The 18,748-nt window shown below is 42.6% G+C and overlaps 1 protein-coding gene across 1 annotated transcript in view; it reads left to right on the top strand.

Moving 5' to 3' along the window:
- COL1A2 (collagen type I alpha 2 chain) overlaps nt 1-7,566 on the top strand; it is a 65,602-nt gene extending 58,036 nt beyond the window's left edge. Inside the window, exons 46-52 of the mRNA XM_033164934.1 lie at nt 428-535; nt 1,303-1,356; nt 1,506-1,613; nt 3,083-3,329; nt 4,063-4,253; nt 4,937-5,179; nt 6,577-7,566. Coding sequence (XP_033020825.1) covers nt 428-535; nt 1,303-1,356; nt 1,506-1,613; nt 3,083-3,329; nt 4,063-4,253; nt 4,937-5,179; nt 6,577-6,723 — 1,098 coding nt within the window. The 3' untranslated portion in view covers nt 6,724-7,566. The remainder of the gene's footprint in view (nt 1-427; nt 536-1,302; nt 1,357-1,505; nt 1,614-3,082; nt 3,330-4,062; nt 4,254-4,936; nt 5,180-6,576) is intronic.
- The last annotated feature ends 11,182 nt before the right edge of the window (nt 7,567-18,748 follow it).

Raw genomic sequence — 18,748 nt, 5'->3', positions numbered from 1 at the left:
AGGGCTTTTCTTTAGCTGGAACTCACCAGAACTCAGTTCCAGCAACTCTCAGGTGGGCACCATTGCCATGCTAAGAGAACAAGGGAGCTGTTCGTGGTGAATTCCGGCACCTCTTTTTCTAGAAAAATAGTACTGGTCCCAAGCGAGTACTCAGGCTGTTCCTACTAGACCAGATCAGTGGTAGAGTAACAGATAAAGCCATTGGTAAAAAGGAGAGGGACCCTGACACATTTTGAGCTGCAGTTCTTGCTCAGCAGAATTGTTTTTAAACAGAGGTGAGTCTGCTTTCTAGACATGAAAACGTTCCAAAAGCAAACGTGTGTGTGTGTGTGTGTGTGTGTGTGTGTGTGTCTAAACAAACTCCACAGGTGGAAAGTTCTCTGCAAAGATTCTCTTTTTCACCTTTCCCTTTTTGTGCCTTCCACAGGGCCCAGCAGGTCCACGTGGTGAGAAAGGTGGTCCTGGTGACAAGGGACCCAGAGGCGCACCTGGCTTCAAGGGACACAATGGACTTCAGGGTCTGCCTGGCATTGCTGTAAGTGTATTGCCCGAACAATGGAGCGAAACAGCAACAGAAATAGCCTCCCTGATAATCAGCACATTCACAGGGCCTGCATCATTGGTTGCACACTCTAAGGCCCTTCGGGATTAGTCTGTGTGAAGGAGCTATCGCTGTGGTGTTGCCTTTTCACACTAGAAGGAATGAGACCTGGTCCACTTAGCTCAACATTGACAACTCTGATTGGCAGCAGCTCTCTGTAGAGTCGTCAGCATTTCCTTTCCATTAGGCCAGCGATTAATTTTCAGAAGCAGAGATGTTGCGTATGACTGAAGCCCATCTAGAAATCCTGCCCCAGTGCCCAGATACATGGGGGCAGACGGCGATTATTCAGTGAGGAGGGTGAGAGAACATATATGCTCAGCGGCATGTTTGCCGTCATTATCACTTCCTGTTTCTCAGGGATGGGACTGGACATTCTGTTATAAGGGCAGCGAACCAGTCGTCCTTCAGATGTCCTCAGCCTCTGACTTCCATCATCCCTTACCACTACCTGGGCTGGCTGGGACTGATGGGAGTTGAGGTTCAGTAACATCTGGAGGTTTCCCTACCTTCTCCACTCCTGTCCTATTTGGGTTTTTAAAAAAACAAACAAATTTTGAGAATCAAAATAAGCCCTCCATTTATATTCCCTCCCCACCACGAATTTGCCATTTGTGCAAGGATGAATATTCTGCATGGAAACAGGTGTAAGTCAATACAGGAGTAAGTCATGTTTTAAAAAACCCGTCTCTTTTCAACAGGGTCATCATGGAGACCAAGGTTCACCTGGTGCTACTGGACCCGCTGGCCCAAGGGTATGTGTGGGATATATCTCCCTTTGTGTGGGATATTGAAAAGTCTTGGGGTTGTTGTTGTTTATTAAAAAAAGTGATTATATATTTCTATATTTCATTGCATTAGCGGTGTACTAATCTGTGGGCGTTTCTTTGCTTGCTTGCTTCAGGGCCCTGCAGGTCCTTCTGGTCCTCCTGGCAAAGATGGTCGCAACGGTCTTCCTGGGCCTGTTGGACCTGCTGGTGTGCGTGGCTCTCAGGGTAGCCAAGGACCTTCTGTAAGTATGAAACGGGATGCTGAGGGTATGGGGCTGAAACCATCAATTTTAACACAAGCGGCACCTGGCTGTCCGTGTTTGCTCAGAAGGAAGTCCCACCGCATTCAGTGGGGATAACTCCCAGGTAAGCGTGTATAGCAGGAGTAGCCAATGTGGGGCCCTCCGGATAATGTTGGACTACAGCTTCCATTCCCTTCTGATTATTCCCACATGGGATGGGGCTGATGTGAGCTGGAGTCCCACATCACCTGAATAGCTACCCCCCCCCCCCCCCGGGACAGAGGATTACAGGCTTGAGTTGCAACCCTACACAGTTTTCCTGGGAGGAAGCCCCCAAAGAATGCAGTGAAGCTTACATCTGACCAAACTTGCATAGGACAGTGCTTCTTTATTTTATTTCATAAAATGTATATGCCACTTTATTGTTAAAAAAACAAAATAAAGCAAAACCTCCAAGCAAATGTGTCATTAGTGCATTTAGTTTGAGAAACTTGTATTGGGTTTTTATTTTTAATTTATTGGGGGTTATTTTGTTACCATGCTATTTATTATTATTATTATTATTATTATTATTATTATTATTATTATTATTGCAAACTGCCCTGTGGTCCTCAGATGAAAAGCGGTATAGAAATTTAACCAATAATAAAAAAGAAAATATTATTTTCTTAAGTTCTACAATTCTAGACGCATGCTACATGAGAGTGAGCCCCACTGGACACAGTGGGACTTGCTTCTGAGTAAACAGACGTAAGATTCCCCTGTAGATGTTTGAAATGAAAAGGCACCCCTTTTATTTGACTTTCTAGCCCTAATTTGGCATTATACGGTTACCAGACATGTGAGGAAAACTGAGGAAGAGCAGGGATGAGCATGCCATCTCCACTCCCTCCGTCATGTCACTTGGCCAACCCCTGCCACCCTTCACGTATTAGAGGGCAAATGTCTGCAGCAGGGGACCCTGATGCCCTCACATAGGCCCCTTGCACATGTTAGAATCCTGATCAGAATTTTAGTTATGGTTTTTTGGGGGTGGGGAGCATCAAACCTCTCTTCCACTACGTGCTGCATTCCCAGTTAAAATTGCCCCCCTGGTGCCTGTCATTAAATTTTCAAAATGCAACATATGTGGAAGAAACTCAATGTGGAACATTGTTTGGCCATTGTCTGGTGTTCATATTACATTTGACCTCACTCTTGCAAGACAGCGGTCATGTTGAACCAGGCAAAGAGTCCACGCTCTCTGCTTAATGAGTGCTCCATTAAGACTACATGCTTAGTGTCCAGAATCCACTGCCTCATCACTAGGGTTAATGAACATGGGCCACTTGTATAATAGGCCCCAGAGGAACCATTTGATGCACCTTGCACTGTGTTTAGGCTCTTCGTCGGGAGCATGGGTTGGGCCTTCTGCACAATCAAGTGAACTTGATTTAAACAAAGGCATGCTCATTTCTGAACATTTTTAGGGTCCACCAGGCCCACCTGGCCACCCTGGCCCACCTGGTCCCAATGGTGGTGGATATGAAATTGGCTTTGATTCAGAATACTACCGGGCAGATCAGCCATCTCTTAGACCCAAGGACTATGAAGTTGATGCCACCCTGAAAACATTGAACAACCAAATCGAGACCCTCCTGACCCCAGAAGGCTCCAAGAAGAACCCAGCCCGCACCTGCCGTGACCTAAGACTCAGCCACCCAGAATGGACCAGTGGTATGTTAGTGCTAAATGCCTGACCATGGTCAGTGGCTTGCAGAACATGTAATTCACTCGTGGCTGGATGGCCAATGGAAATCTGTGTGTGCCACTTGTCTGTGCAGCTGCTATTCTTCCTTTTGTCTGGGAAACCTTTTGGTAGTAGCAGGGAGAGGCAGGTGGACAAACTATTAGACCAGGAACAGCCAAGTTTGTGCCCTCCAGATGTTGATGGACAACAATTCCCATCATCCCTAGCTATTGACTGTGCTGGCTGAGGCTGATGGGAGTTGTAGGCTGGCAGCATCTACAGAGCATCGTGTTGGTTACACCTACATTAGACACATTACTCTATCAGCTGTGTTGGGGTAAGAACAGATGGAAGATCATTTTTTCCATCTGCATAACAAAATCTCTCCTTGTAGACTGCAGGAATTATATTTATCAACACAGCCAGCCCCCCAAAATAAACCCATATCAGGGATTATGGCTTTTTATTTAAAACTACTGGATCTACCCCTCCTTTCTGTTCCAACCCCACACCTAATTCCTCTCCACTTTTAGCCATTCACATCAACAAGTTAATAAATGGTACAACTACATTTAAACAATAACTATTAGTTACACGTGGTTTTTTTAAAGGGGGGGGGTTAAGGTTTCTGTATTGTCTGTACTTGTACCATTCCTATGGCTGCAGCAATGCGAGTATTTAACATGAAGATGGGCTTACTGTTGCTTTGTAAAATGATAGGCTTCTACTGGATCGATCCTAACCAAGGCTGCACCTTGGATGCCATTAGAGTTTATTGTGACTTCTCCACTGGTGAGACTTGCATCCATGCCAATCCAGAAAGCTTCCCAGCTAAGAACTGGTACAACAGCAAGAACCCTGCCGAAAAGAAACACATTTGGTTTGGAGAAACGATGAATGGTGGTACTCAGGTGAGTTTTCATACTGCATCCATTATGATAAATGTGTTATCTAAGGCCAAAAACCTTCTAGTAAGGAAGGCAAAAGCCCCGCTGATTATTTTTTAATCCACACAACAGATACATTAACCCTCTTCTTAAGAAGGGCTCCCCAACTGGATCAGACCAGCAAACCATATACTCCCACATTCTGCTTCCAACAGAGGGTGCATTTTGATAGGGGGAAGCTTGTGACCCTCCAGACCCACTGGACTCCAATCCTTCATCGTCCCCAGCCATAGCGACTATCTGGGGATTATGGAAGTTTCAGTCCAATGACATCTGGAGTTGCACAGGTTTCCCACCCCAAGTCTACCACCTCTGAATCTCAAACTTCCATTTAGCATCATGAATTATCGTCATTGATAGGAATTGAGTGGGGTGAGGAAACAAACTCCCTGCTGCTGCTCCTTCTTTGGCCAGTAAGTGAGGCCCATTGCCATGATGCTTTGCCTGGAGCCTCCCAATGGCCTTGGACAAAACTTAAGTTCTGACTATTTCTTCTGAAATGGTGGTGACACTCCACTCCACCCCATCCCCCAATTCCATTGCCCTTCAGAGGCCAAGGTGTTCCAAGTTGACTTATGTGCAAAATGTACAGTATTTCATAATATGCGTGTGATTTTTGACTGAAGCTTTTCCCCTCCTGTTTTTAGTTTGAGTACAACGAGGAAGGCGTAACCTCCAAGGACATGGCCACCCAACTTGCCTTCATGCGACTACTGGCTAACCATGCTTCCCAGAACATCACTTACCACTGCAAGAACAGCATCGCTTACATGGATGCAGAAACAGGCAGCCTGAAGAGCGCACTGTTAGTGCAGGGATCCAACGATGTTGAACTCCGAGCTGAAGGCAACGGCAGGTTCATGTACAATGTTCTTGAAGACGGCTGTTCTGTAAGTACCAGTTTCTTCCTGGGTATCACTATCTTTGAGTGTTATTGCCCTCCTACAGAGCCAGGTCACTTAACGTACTTGTTAAAATAGCGAGTCCTTAAGGGTTATTTTGTTTATCCAAGGTAAGTATTCAGCTTTTCCAAGCACCTGTGAAAGGCACTAAAACAGGGGTAAGCAAACTTTTTCAGCAGGGGGCCAGTCCACTGTCCCTCAGACCTTGTGGGGGGCTGGACTATATTTTCTTGGGGGCGGGGGGTGAACGAATTCCTATGCCCCACAAATAACCGAGAGATGCAATTTAAATAAAAGCAAACATTCTACTCATGTAAAAACACCAGGCAGGCCACCAAATAACCCAGAGATACATTTTAAATAAAAGGACACCTTCTACTAATGTAAAAACACACTGATTCCCAGACCGTCTGCGGGCTGGATTTAGAAGGTGATTGGGCCAGATCTGGCCCCTGGGCCTTAGTTTGCCTACCCATGCACTAAAATCTCTCCCTATTGTAACACCACATTTTTTCTATACAAATAGAGCAGAATATAAATTCCATAACATAAAGCAGAGCAGCCCTTCCTTTGGTCTTGGGCTGCAACCCACGTCAACCCTGACCGTGGGCCGTGCTGGCTGTGCCATTGGCTAGCGATAGAGGAATCCAATATCTGGAGTGCCACAAGGTCCATGCAGACTGCCATAGGTGCTTCACACCCTACCTGTGTATTCCCAGTAGTCAGAGACTTAATTTATAAGAAAAGCTTGACTCAGAGCCACCATGTATCAGTTACATGGGCCTTGGAAAATTAGCACTCCTGGAGAGCAAAGACTATAAATTAGTTGACCTGTGGAATAATTCTGTTTAACTAGTACAGTGCTACCCATCTCGCCCCTCCCCTGCCGCCCTCTACAACAAAACCCCACATTAGATGAAGGCCCAGACTCTTCATGAGGCGGTAGTGCTTGCTGCACACACAGAGGCAATTTTTCACAAAATGTGAACAGGAAACGTGTCTTTTGCAAAACTCTGAACACATGGTGGGCACTCAAGGAAAAGCTGAAAGTGCCTGTTTGGAATACATCTCTCCCATACAAAATGCTGTTACTAAAGCACCAGTGTATAGGCATCAGATTGAAAAGGAAATGTCATGAGAGTATGAGTGGTGTTAGTTCAAGAATTGGGCAGTGGTGCTGCAAAGGAGAAGGGGAAATACAAATGATGGGGATGGAGATAGGAGGCTCCCGGCATGTTAGATGATGTGAAATGTGCCTGAGGGTTGGACTAGTGGGTGTATGTAGCAGGGAAGTGAAGTACAACTCCTATTGATCCCTGGTAAACAGCGATCAATCGGTGCCTGAATAACTGTTCTGACTACTATTTGCTATTGCTATCTTACAGAGAAAGACGAACAAATGGGGCTCAACAATTATTGAATACAGAACAAATAAACCATCTCGCTTGCCCATCCTTGACATTGCACCTTTGGACATTGGTGGCCCTGATCAAGAATTCAGTATCGACATTGGCCCAGTCTGTTTCAAATGAATGAACTAAAACTAACTTAAAACAAAACCAAAAAAAAAAAGTATTCTCTCTTTGCCATTTCTTCTTTTATACTGAAAGCTGACTCCTTCCATTTCTTCAGTTCATCTACTAGCTTAAAATCTGGGCGAAAGAGGAGAAGGATTTGTTGGAACGTTGTGCAATGCAATTTAATACAGCCCCAAAAAGGAATCAGAAGGTGTTTTTTTCCCAAGATTTTGTCACCTTGTTGTGGAAAATGTCAGCCTTTGTGTAAAAAAATCAAAACCAAAAAAACAAAAACCAAATAAAAAAATCCTGAAAGTCTGCACCACTTGTGGCCTTTGACTATCTTCCACAGAGGAAGTTTAAAACCACAACTTCCAAAGGTTTGAACTACCTCATACACTTTTAAGCCAAGTGTGATCCACATTCTTATACATATGATCTGAGGTGCTTTTGGTCCAGTGCATAAGAGAAAGGTGCTGATTCAGTCTTATAGAGTATATAACCAATACTTGAACTTTAATGGTGCTAGAGTCATTTGGATAAGAAAAGAAAAAAAAAACACACCACTTTTCTGTATTAAGTTGTATTGTTTCTTTGGAATCTGTCTCGGAATAAAGTCAGACTATCCCATCTCACCCCCAGACTAAGCATGTGGATCATTTCTCTCCCACCCCATCCTCATTCTCTTCTCCAAAATCAGGTGTCCGTTCTTTTAAATCTCATTTTCATCCTCTACAATGGGCAGAAAAGGAATCATCATTTCTCAAAAACAAATTGTACCTATTTTGTATATGTGAGATGTTTAAATAAATTGTGAAAAAAAATTGAAATAAAGCATGTCCACTGTTCCAAAAGAAACCACTGAATGAGTAAAGTTCCTTGCTTAAGAGATATTTTCACATCTAATGTTTACTTTCCAACTCGTAATTCTTCCCTATTAAAATGTAGAAAGTTAGCAAGATTCAGATGTGCTTCTGATGTGTTTTGACTACAACCAACCCCCTGTGTTTTGGTTATTCTGGTTCATCTGATGGTTGAATATGCTAAAGACTACCGGTACTAACTTCATTACAATGAATAGACCACTGCTTGCTATATACTAAACACCAATTAATACCCTTTCCAACAAACTATGCATATAAGCCAGTTGTCTGTCTTGTTTTTATATATATATCTTTGGTACGCTCCAATTCTGTAAAACAAAGCATTTCCCAATCAAGTCCATCAATCTATTTTAGAAAGAGACACAAATAAAATTTCCACTCAAGAGTCCGTAACCAGTCAGACCTCAAATTCTACTCACAATTGCATCAGCATTCCCTCTTTTTACCATGTGTATTATCTACTTTTGTTTTCCATACAAACAAATCCATAAAGGCCACACAACTCTCAAAGAAGCCACAGTCCTCATCACACAACGTGACACAAATTAAGTGCATTACAAAGCACATACCATTGATTTCAAAGGAATTCATTTCCATCAAGAAACGTTTAACATTGTAGTAGTACATGTGAAAAGGATAAAGTTGTTTCGGCTCTGGGCAGGCTGCATTTGGAGCCCAGTTTCGCATGCCACATTTTAAGGATGACATAGTGTCCAGAGGAAGGGTGGCCAGGATGATGATTGACCTGGAAACCAACTTTGGAAAAAGCTGGGTATGTTTAGTCTTGAGAAGCAAAGGTTAGCTGTCTTCAAAGATCAAAGAACTGCCATACAGATAGAGCAGGCCTGTTTCCTGTTCCTCCAGGAGGCAGGACAAGAACCAAGGTATGGAAATGGAAGGCGATTAGATTTCAGCAAAGAACCAGAAGCATCCTTGTGGTAACAGCTGTTTAGCCATGGATCAGGCTGTCTTGGGAGGTGGGGCTGGCTGCCCTTCACTAGAGGTACTGAAGTAAAGGTTCCATGCCATCTGTCAGGGATGCTATAATCGCATCCTATATTGTAGATGCCGCATCTCATGAGGGTTGACTAAGGACCTTCCAGCTCCATGAGTCTGTGATGTAAGAGCAAATCTACACAATCAGGAAAAGCCAGTGGCGCACTCATCTTCTGAAGCACCATGTCAAAAGCACTTTGCCCTTGGAAAGCTAGCAATGAAGGATTTATAACCTAAACGTGCTAATTCTCTATATGCAGGTAGGGTTTTTTGTTGCTGTTTTTAGCTAAGAAGCACTCAGACATGAAACAGTCCAAAAGGGCTGTATCAATTGCTTTTTCTGACCACAGCAATGGGTTCACTTAGTGATATGAATGGAATTGTTTCAGAGTACGGTGGATTTATGCTATTGGTTTGTTTGTTTTTTATCAGCCCCATCATCCCATGATGAGGTTTAACTGGAAGATCATCTTGTGAATATTTCAGGGTATTGTATTACTTCTCACTCTGCAAGACAAATTCTAGGATTACCAGATGATGATGAATTCTGCTGGATTTGTTTGTAAGTTCATCCTCCATTAGGCTTTCATGTAAATTTTATTACAGGAATGACATATCCATTGTAATCTTCATTCTTCTGACTTTGCTTTCCTGGATCTTTATAAAGAGACCATGTGCCTGGTGCTATTCATAGGCCCAGTAAATTCTGCTACAATGGCACGGTCATTGAGCAGATTTTAAGAATTCAGTGGTGCCTAACTTCAAGAAGATGTTTCTGAACTACCGGGAAAAGAATTTTATTCATTTAGTAAACAATCTGTTCAGCAAGATAATTTTTTTGTCTAGTTCTTTAAAAGCACAAGATGATCACAGTGCTGAGAGGTGCCATCATTTGACTAAAATCAGGCAATAATAATAACAATAATAGTTTTTATTATTTATATGCTACCCATCTGACTGGGCTGTCCCAGCCACTCTGGGCAGCTCCCAACAAAATGTTAAAAACACAATAAAACATCAATCATTAAAAGCTTCCTTGAACAGGCCTACCTGCAGATGTCTTCTAAAAGTCAAAAAGTTGTTTATCTGTTTGATATCTGGTGTAAAAGAACTGATACAAAAAGCATCCCACCCCAGCAAGGTTTTGCATCTGGTCCTTGCTGAATATTATAAATATTAAATATTACATTTGTAGCCCACATTTCCTCCAGGAGATCTAGGTGTCATACATGGGTCTTCTTCCCTCCTTGTCCCGTTTTATCCTCACAACAGCTCTGAGAAGTAGGTTAGGTGATATACTGGCCCGAGGTCACCCAATGAGCATCAGGGCTGAGTGGAGATTTGAATCCTGGTCTCCCAGAACTTACCTTGACATTCTAACCACCGCACCACACTGGCTCTAAATTATTATTATTATTTTATTATTAAGAAGAAGTGATGCATAGTAGAATACAGATTATCATAAAATACAGATTCTCAGCAGAGACAGCATAAAAATAAGGGAAGAGAAAATCAGCAGCAGGTTCTCTAAAATACAAAGAATAGTGCACAAATGAAAAATCTTCTCTCTAGCCAAAGTAACTATCGCAGCCACCCACAGAAAATGACAAGCCCTCCCAGCTCTCATCTGCGAGCTTTCCTTTCCCAGCCTCTCACCTAAGGGATCTTCAGTTTCATGCCTCTCACCGAAGGTGCTTCCACCATCTGTCACTTTCATGAGGGCCCACACCTTGGCCCCCAATAGCATCCCAGAAGAGGGGACACCTCTACCCCCTGAGGTGAGTCCCATGGGCATTGGCTCATCACTGCCTGTGGCACACCTGCCCATATCTGAGGATATCTCTGAGGCAGATAGGGATCTCTGTCCCAATCTGGAGCAGTTTGCCGTACACACAAGCAGACCGATCTAGAGCAAAGTTATCCACAATGGAACATGGTTTTAAAGGCCACTTCATAAAGAAAAATGAGGTGCATTTCTGGACACATCCTTTATTAATGGAAAATGCAGCATAGCCTATCGCCTGAAGGATTGGAAAAGACAAAATGTGCTCAAAATATTTTTGCGTTGATTGAAAGTTCACAGTGCTATTTTAAAATCGCTTCACTTTCTTGGGCAAGTGTCTGTGAATCTCTCATTCTGAAAAATTTAAAAACCACTTGCAGCCATCAAAGGGCTGCCGTTTGGGTAATTAATCAAAACAGAAGGCATCACCCACTGAATATCTGCCTATCACAAAGCTAGTTAAAGGCACAGAAGCACAGACAATTTGGTCTTTGGGGGGCAGCAATGGAGCAAATTCCTACCAAGCAATTCTGTACAAATATCAATTCATTTTAACACTTACACCCTATCCTCATAAAACTATGTTTCATTTCATTGCTTTGTTCCAATATGTGGGGAATATTATTTTTTGTTTGAACTCAAATTATTAGAATTTATTATTTATTTACTATAAGAATTTTCATGCCGTTTTCATGAATTTTTTGCGGAGGGGTTGCAAACTGTTTCAGAAATGTGAAGAGCCGAATTTAAAATGGGAAACTGAGAGGCCTGAAATTGACAGATTCTCCCATCCCTCCTGCCAGCTACTGTAAGTGCTTATAGGATTGCAGCCTAAATCAGTCTTGTTTTCAATGCACGGCTATAGACTGCCACCTGTTGTCTTGCAAAGGAAGTGTTGGAATACATGGGATCTGCTTCTTCCTCCCCCCCCCCCCCTGGCCATCAGCTGCTACAGGACTTGAAGCAAGATATGTTCCAGAGGGTGGGGCAGGGAGCTCAGAGGGCCACCCTCCTCTCTTTAGACCATTTAAAGTTGCAATACAGTACTGCAATTTACACTAGGGCGTTAGTTCCACTGAACCCTGTGGGATTGCATAGCAAGCTTATTCAGTCACATTTTTCTCTCAACAATACAATTTAGGAAATCCTGGTTTTCAGCAACAACAAACATGCAAAGATAAATTCAGCTATAGATGCCACATTCTCCCTGGTTTTTTTATGAAAATGTTTACCAAATGCAGCCTGGGCATTTGAATCTTTGAAAACTTTTCTGTGGCTGCCCTAATGCTGCAGGTTCAAATGTTCCAATTTTTTTTTATATAAAAAAAATCCTTCTCTTGTCCAAGAGGTGGCAGCCTTAACACGCATGTTGGATTAGAGAGCGGGATTATTTAATTCACGGACATGCTGAGGTATGCACAATTTATTCTATTTATTTATTGTAGATGTCATCAAGTAAACGTTAGTTGTAATAACGTATTTTGGCAGCATCCTAGACATTATTATACATTTTGAAAAATATTAGAAAGAGGCATGTCTTCAAGCAAGCAAGGTATGTGCATATGTAACCTCTGGCTCGGCTCTACCGGGTTTAGCTGAAGTAAAACTTGCTAAGATTTGAATTGAAACAAACAAACAAAAATTCAGAAGAGTCACAGTTCTATTGAACAATAACACATAGATCAAAACGCATAAGTAATATATTTAAAACAAGAACAATGCACCCAATAGCCCCCAAGAAAATATGTAATTCTTGCTTACAAACTTTGTAGCCAGCCAGTCCAAAGCTTCTTGCAACTCACCGAGGGCACTTCAGAGCTACTTCTATGTAAATAGGATTTATCTCAAAGCTGCTGGGGAAACAGCAGCAGCAGTAGCAAGCAAACATATAAATTGCAGCTTGAAGGATACAATCTTGCAATATGCAAATAAAACTAAAACTACTGTATAAACACTTCCTTGAGGCATATGCTGCAGACATGGTATCTTCTTTCTGGTCATAAATCATTACTCATGTTAAGCTTCGTTTTGGAGAAATCCTTGATAGTTTTGGATGTACGCACACCTGTGGTGTGGGGGCTAACAGATGGACAACAAACATGGATTCTGTGAGAATTTATATTTGCTTAAGAGACTAGAAGTCTAGAAGGACAGGCACACACACACCCTTGTCCGTGGTCTGATTATCTCATTGTCCTTTCCATTTTGAATGCATGGTTTGTAATCATCATACTTATTCAGACATATGGACTGCATACTGTATATGCATACTCTATATGTCTACATTAAGTTTCCTTTTCTTTCTGTTATATTTGCAAATAAACATTTAAAAAACAACAACAAATAAAATAGTACTGTAGAGAAAATGATTCCACAACCACTTGCTACTTAAATATGCCAATACATTCAATTTAGTTTTCTTTTACAAGGCGATAAGCACTGACTCCTCCCCGCCCTGTGCTCTTTTCTTCATACTGTAGTCTTCACTAAGGGACTCCTGACCCCTTGTCAGGAATAACTCAACCAGGCTGCTTTCAGATTCGCACCTGACACTTACCGTTCACCCCCTTTCAGTGCTTTGTTGATGATGCAATTGGAATGTACCGTCAACATCAAGGAGGGCATTTTAAAAATCTGGAACATGCCGCAATACGGGAGTTTCCTTGGCACTGACTTTTGACATCTTTTTTGGCATCAGGTGTGATGTTTCCATTCTCCTAGAGATTTCAGGGAACACACTGATTGTATTTGCAGCTATTTTAACTAGGAGCTTGGTGATCATCTTGTGTTTTGCAAGGCAGATGGTATTTTAGTGTTCTGTTCATGATGATCATGTGCTATTTTTAGTTTGCCCGTATTGATTATAATTCCGTATTTTTTTAAATTGTGCTATATGAATTTTTCTACTGAGTCACTTGGAGACCTTTTTTAAAAAAAGGATAGTAATAATCCATTGACACCAATGGGCATTGTGGATGTACTGATTTAGCTCTGATTTTGACCTTTCTCCTTGTCCCACCCACTCCCAGATTGCTGTTGTGATGGTGCCAGCAAACACCCCTGCCATTTTTTGCTACTTGTCTTCCCCACTGTTGTTCCCAACCACAGCAATGGTGAAAAGAATTTTAAAAAATGAGAACACCTAGCAAAATGACCCAGGTGTGCCCTGCTGTGGGTCAACAGGTGTGGCATTGAAGATCACTGACCCCAGATAAATGGCTCCTCCAAATGACCTGTTGATTGAGCATTCATGCCAATATACTTGCACAAAACCTACAGAGGTTAGATGGATTGTGAGTGGCCAGACCAATTGATGACCAGACCAATTACATCATGCTGGATTTTTTTAAAGGATGGTTTAGCTATGGTTTATATATTTTAAAATGTATTGCAGCATTGGTGCTGTTTCATTGGTCTGGAAACCACTTTGGAACTAGGGTTGTGGTTAAAAAGTAGTACAGTGGTACCTCGGGTTACAAACAACTCGGGTTACAAATTAGAGTGTCAGACTAGGCCCTGCAAGACCAGGATTCAAATCCCCACTCCACTATGAAATTCATGGGGTGACCAGTCAGTGTGTCTCTGTCCAATCTACTTCATAGGATTATTATGGGGATTAAATGATGGCGGAAGAACCATGCATGCCACCTTGAGCTCTTTGGAGAAAAAGATGGCAAATAAAGGCAATAAGTAAGTAAGCAAGTAAATGATAATTAAATGAAATCTCTGTGTTCAGAGGCAATTCAGCTGATGCATGGCAAGGTGGAGCTGTTGCCTCAAAGCCAAGTTTGTAGCTTTCCCAAAGGTGCCTGGTTCCTTGCTGCTTAAAAAAGAAACACAGTTCTGAAGAACATGGACCCCTTTTACATGGTAGGCCTAGACCTCAGTTTAGTGATAGAGCAGGCAAAATAACTCCATGCAAACTCTGGCCTCCCCCAACAGGGTTGAGAAAGTCTCCATGCCTTGCACCAAACACGAAATGTTCAAGATGCCCTGTAATAATTGATGTTAAAGGTAAAGGGACCCCTGACAGTTAGGTCCAATCTCGGACGACTCTGAGGTTGCGGCGCTCATCTCGCTTTACTGGCCGAGGGAGCCTGCGTACAGCTTCCGGGTCATGTGGCCAGCATGACTAAGCCGCTTCTGGCGAATCAGAGCAGCGCACAGAAATGCCATTTACCTTCCCACCGGAGCGGTACCTATTTATCTACTTGCACTTTGACGTGCTTTCAAACTGCTATGTTGGCAGGAGCAGGGACCAAGCAACGGGAGCTCACCCGACCTTCCAATCGGCAAGCCCTAGGCTCTGTGGTTTAACCCACAGTGCCACCCGCGTCCCATAAGATGTTAGCACAGCCTAATTATGAATTTTCAAAAGTTGGGTGAATTAGTGACTGTGTTTGAAGGCAAAACACAGCACACCTTCCACATTAGTAATACAAGTAAGTCAAGGTCAAAAGGGCCAAGGGTTTTCATGCAACATGTCTGCCTCCTCAGAATAAATGAATGGAAATCAATTGAACCTAACTGGAAAAGCGGTGACTTCAGGTGCCCCCATTAGAGAGCTGCCATGCCAGTTATTCCCAAACTGGATCAGATGTGAGTGATTAAATTAGAAAAATGCTTTTCACTGTTCACAAAAAAGGCTCGCAAGAGCCTGTCCACTTCAACTAGAACAGCAAACATTTTCATTGTTTGGTTTACATCACTTGTTGAAGGAACACCTCTTTACCCTGACTTTTGACATTTACAGTTAATGTGATTCTGTTGGCAGTATGTACATTCTTTGGTTTGTTTTACATTGTTTTATTGTATGTTAATGTTTAATGTTGCAACCTTCCCTGGGACGTTATGGTGAAATGTGGATTAAAAGTCTCTTACAGTATGTGGATGGTGCTGTGGGTTAAACCACAGAGCCTAGGGCTTGCTGATCAGGTCAGCGGTTCGAATTCCCGCGACAGGGTGAGCTCCCGTTGCTCAGTCCCTGCTCCTGCCAACATAGCAGTTTGAAAGCATGTCAAAGTGCAAGTAGATAAATAGGTACTGCTCTGGCAGGAAGGTAAACGGCGTTTCCGTGTGCTGTTCTGGTTCACCAGAAGCGGCTTAGTCATGCTGACCACATGACCCAGAAGCTGTACGCCGGCTCCCTCGGCCAATAAAGCGAGATGAGCGCCGCAACCCCAGAGTCGTCCGAGACTGGACCTAATGGTTAGGGGTCCCTTTACCCTTTACAGTATATAAATAAAATAATGGCATCACTAGGGATGTGGAAGAAATTAAAATCAGTTCGCATTTAAAGGCAAACTTACCTAAATTGCACTTTCCAAACCAACATGGGGATCAAAATGCAACTGTTATTTCAAATTTGCACTTCTCTGAATTTTGCAATGCAGTTCTCCAACCAAGTAATGTGTGCAAAAATGCATTGTATTCAGGAAAATTGCTTTGTAAAAATGTATATACAAAATAGCTCTGCCTGATTCCAGCAGTTCAATGCGATGGCAGCTGGGAAGAAATTGCTCTGCCTGTTCTCCTTTCCAGTCTTGCATGGCTGGAACTCTTTTCTCTAATGCCTCTATCTTAGGGCCCCTGCTAGACTGGCATTCTGTTATGGCTGCATTCTGCAACATGTTCTTGCCACAATAATTGTGAATGAGTGGTGGATTTTTTTATGCTTTATTTGCTGTTCAGTAGTGCTTCTTCCCTGATGTTAACATTATTGCTGTCTGGGCAGACTATAGTGCAACGGAAATAAACCAGAGCATTTGTGGTATTCAAATTTAGAAGTAAGTCACAGGATTAACACTGACTGGAAATGAAGCCATGTGGCTACCCTCCCGGAACTGTTGCAAGGACAAGTATTACTGAAAGCAGGATCGCATATGACCACTCCGAGAGCATCAAGAGCACAAAGCATTATGAATGCACAATAAAAAGGACATCTGGAGGTACATTAATCCTACACAGCCTGATCTCATTTTTGTTTAATCAGAGGCTTCCTCTTGAATAAGAGTGTATTGTTTTACAGCCTTATCCCTCTTCACCCACAACTGAAACGAAGTCCAAGACTGCAATCTTACACACCAGGGAAATACACACCCCTCACCCCAGGATTTTTTCCTCCCTTCCAACATATCACTAATTTTATTAGTTATTACAAAAATAAAGGGGGAAAAATGTCTTAGTGCTGTGTTGAACAAAACATTGTAAACCTCTGTGACCAGCTCCCTGTGTCCTCCCTGAAGACACAAATCATCCCCTACCAAAGGATGTAGCAATAATAACCACAGCATGCTGATGCATGCATATATATGTTCATAGGAATAATTCTACCCCTTCCCCTTTAAGGTGTTGCTTTCCTATTGCAACCTGCAATCCAAAAAAAAACTACATGCAGACCAGAACTGCCAGCTTCATATCTCACCTATATGGCTTGTCCAAAGTATCCACATTCACTGAAAGTATAGATAGTGCTCAGCAGAACTATAGTCTAGATATGCCATGCCTGAGCTGTCCATCAGCACATCAAGGCAACCCATTTTCAGCTTTCTCCAGCAATCATAAATCAGCCAATCCTTTGTTTTAGCAGATTTAGAAAATATTAAGAGAACATAAATTCCCATGGTTCTTTGTTTGTGTTGTTAAAAGAATTCAAAAGTCACATCAATAAACATTACATCCACAATTCTTATACTGTATAAGAATACATGGGATTCGTTAAGGCAGATGAAGCAATAACAATGGACAAAGGAAGTTCTCACCAGAGTATTTTTGAGAGCTATGAATTCTAGCTAAAAACAGCCTCCACAACGTATAGGGAATTATTCCCCTGGGAACCTTTCAGCAAATACAAGAAATAAATTCAAATAATGTGTTGTGCTAATGTTTACCGGTACATTTGTTAGTAGAGCATTGTAAAGGATTAAAGGACAGCTGATATTCAGCAACCAAATGCAATGAAATCAGCAAGGCTTTTGCAAGGCTGTCCTATCTCATTAACCTTTTAGTTATTTGTGTGCCGATAAGCAGAGATCAACTCTGTGCACTTAAATTTCAAAATGACTCCTGAGTAAGCAGTCAGAGGATCGAGACTGAGATCAAGTGAGAGCTCCTCTTATTGATCAGTAATTGGCAAAGGAGCATGAAAGAGAGAGTAGGAATAAATGGACATTTTTTTCTAGTGGAGGGTTGTAGAGAGTGGACCTCTGCTTCTTAATTTGTTCATAAATGATCTAGAGTTAGAGGTTAGCAGTGAGGTAGCCAAGTTTGCTGATGATACCAAATTGTTTAGGAGGGTTCAAACAAAAGGAGATTGTGAGGAGCTCCAAAAGTATCTCTCCAAACTGATTTCATGTATATGCAATAGTGTCTGAACTGATAGCAAGTGACCAGGCAAGAGGCTTTTAAGGCATAGTGCATAGCTCAACAAAAATGTCAACCCAGTGGACAGCAGCTGTGAAGAAGGCGAATCCAAAGTTAAGGATCATTAGCCTAGGGATCGAAGATAAAACTGCCAGTATCATAACACCATTATGCAAAGGTATGGGGAGTCCACACAAGGTATCCTGTGTAGAGGTTGTAGTCACCTCACCTCAAAAAAGATACTGCAGCAGAACTGGAAAAGGTTCGGAAAACAATCAAGTATCTGGAGCAGCTCCCCTATGACAATAGGATTACAGCATTTGGGGCTTTTTAGTTTAGATAAAAGGCAAGAAGAGACATATTTGAGCTGCATGGATTATGCATGGTGTGGAGCAAACAAATACAAGGAAGATATGCGGGCAGGTGATAATTTCTGTTCATAGCCCTGAAACAAAATATAATAAAAAATACCAAGTTGTCAGTTTGTCCAGTGGTTCAGAAAATGTAACAAAGCACACAGGGTTGTCATTGATTCTTTCAACAGGTGAGTGGGGCTAAAACCCAGGCGGACCTTCAAAAGATGATGCAGCAATGACTATGACAGAGAACTAAAACAAAACTACATATAGGGCAGGGTCACTAAAAGGAAATAACCACGCCAGAGGCTGCAATTCAAGTTGTGGCACTGCCTCACCCCTCTGAAAACACTCGGGGATTTACAACCCTGAGTAAGATGTGCTGACTGACAGCCACCAACTTGGGTGACTTTTAAAATAAGTCCAGTTCCTGGAGGGTGGGCCGGGCTACCAAGGCTGGTTAGTCAACGTGGCTCTCGTTACCTCCGGCACTACCTGTCCCGAGGGGCCCAAGCGGGAAAGGGCTATCCTGCTGCCCTGCCCGTGGACTTCCCACCTGTGCCTGGGCCCGAAGAGACTTTGATCTTCCCCACCCACGGGAGCGGCGTCCCCTTGCTTTTGCCAAGCCAGCAGAGCAGGTTAGGCAGGTGGAGGAGGAA

Source organism: Lacerta agilis, chromosome 12 (assembly GCF_009819535.1).
Source record: "Lacerta agilis isolate rLacAgi1 chromosome 12, rLacAgi1.pri, whole genome shotgun sequence".
Lineage (NCBI taxonomy): Eukaryota > Metazoa > Chordata > Lepidosauria > Squamata > Lacertidae > Lacerta > Lacerta agilis.
This window is presented reverse-complemented; position numbering and strand designations above follow the sequence as displayed.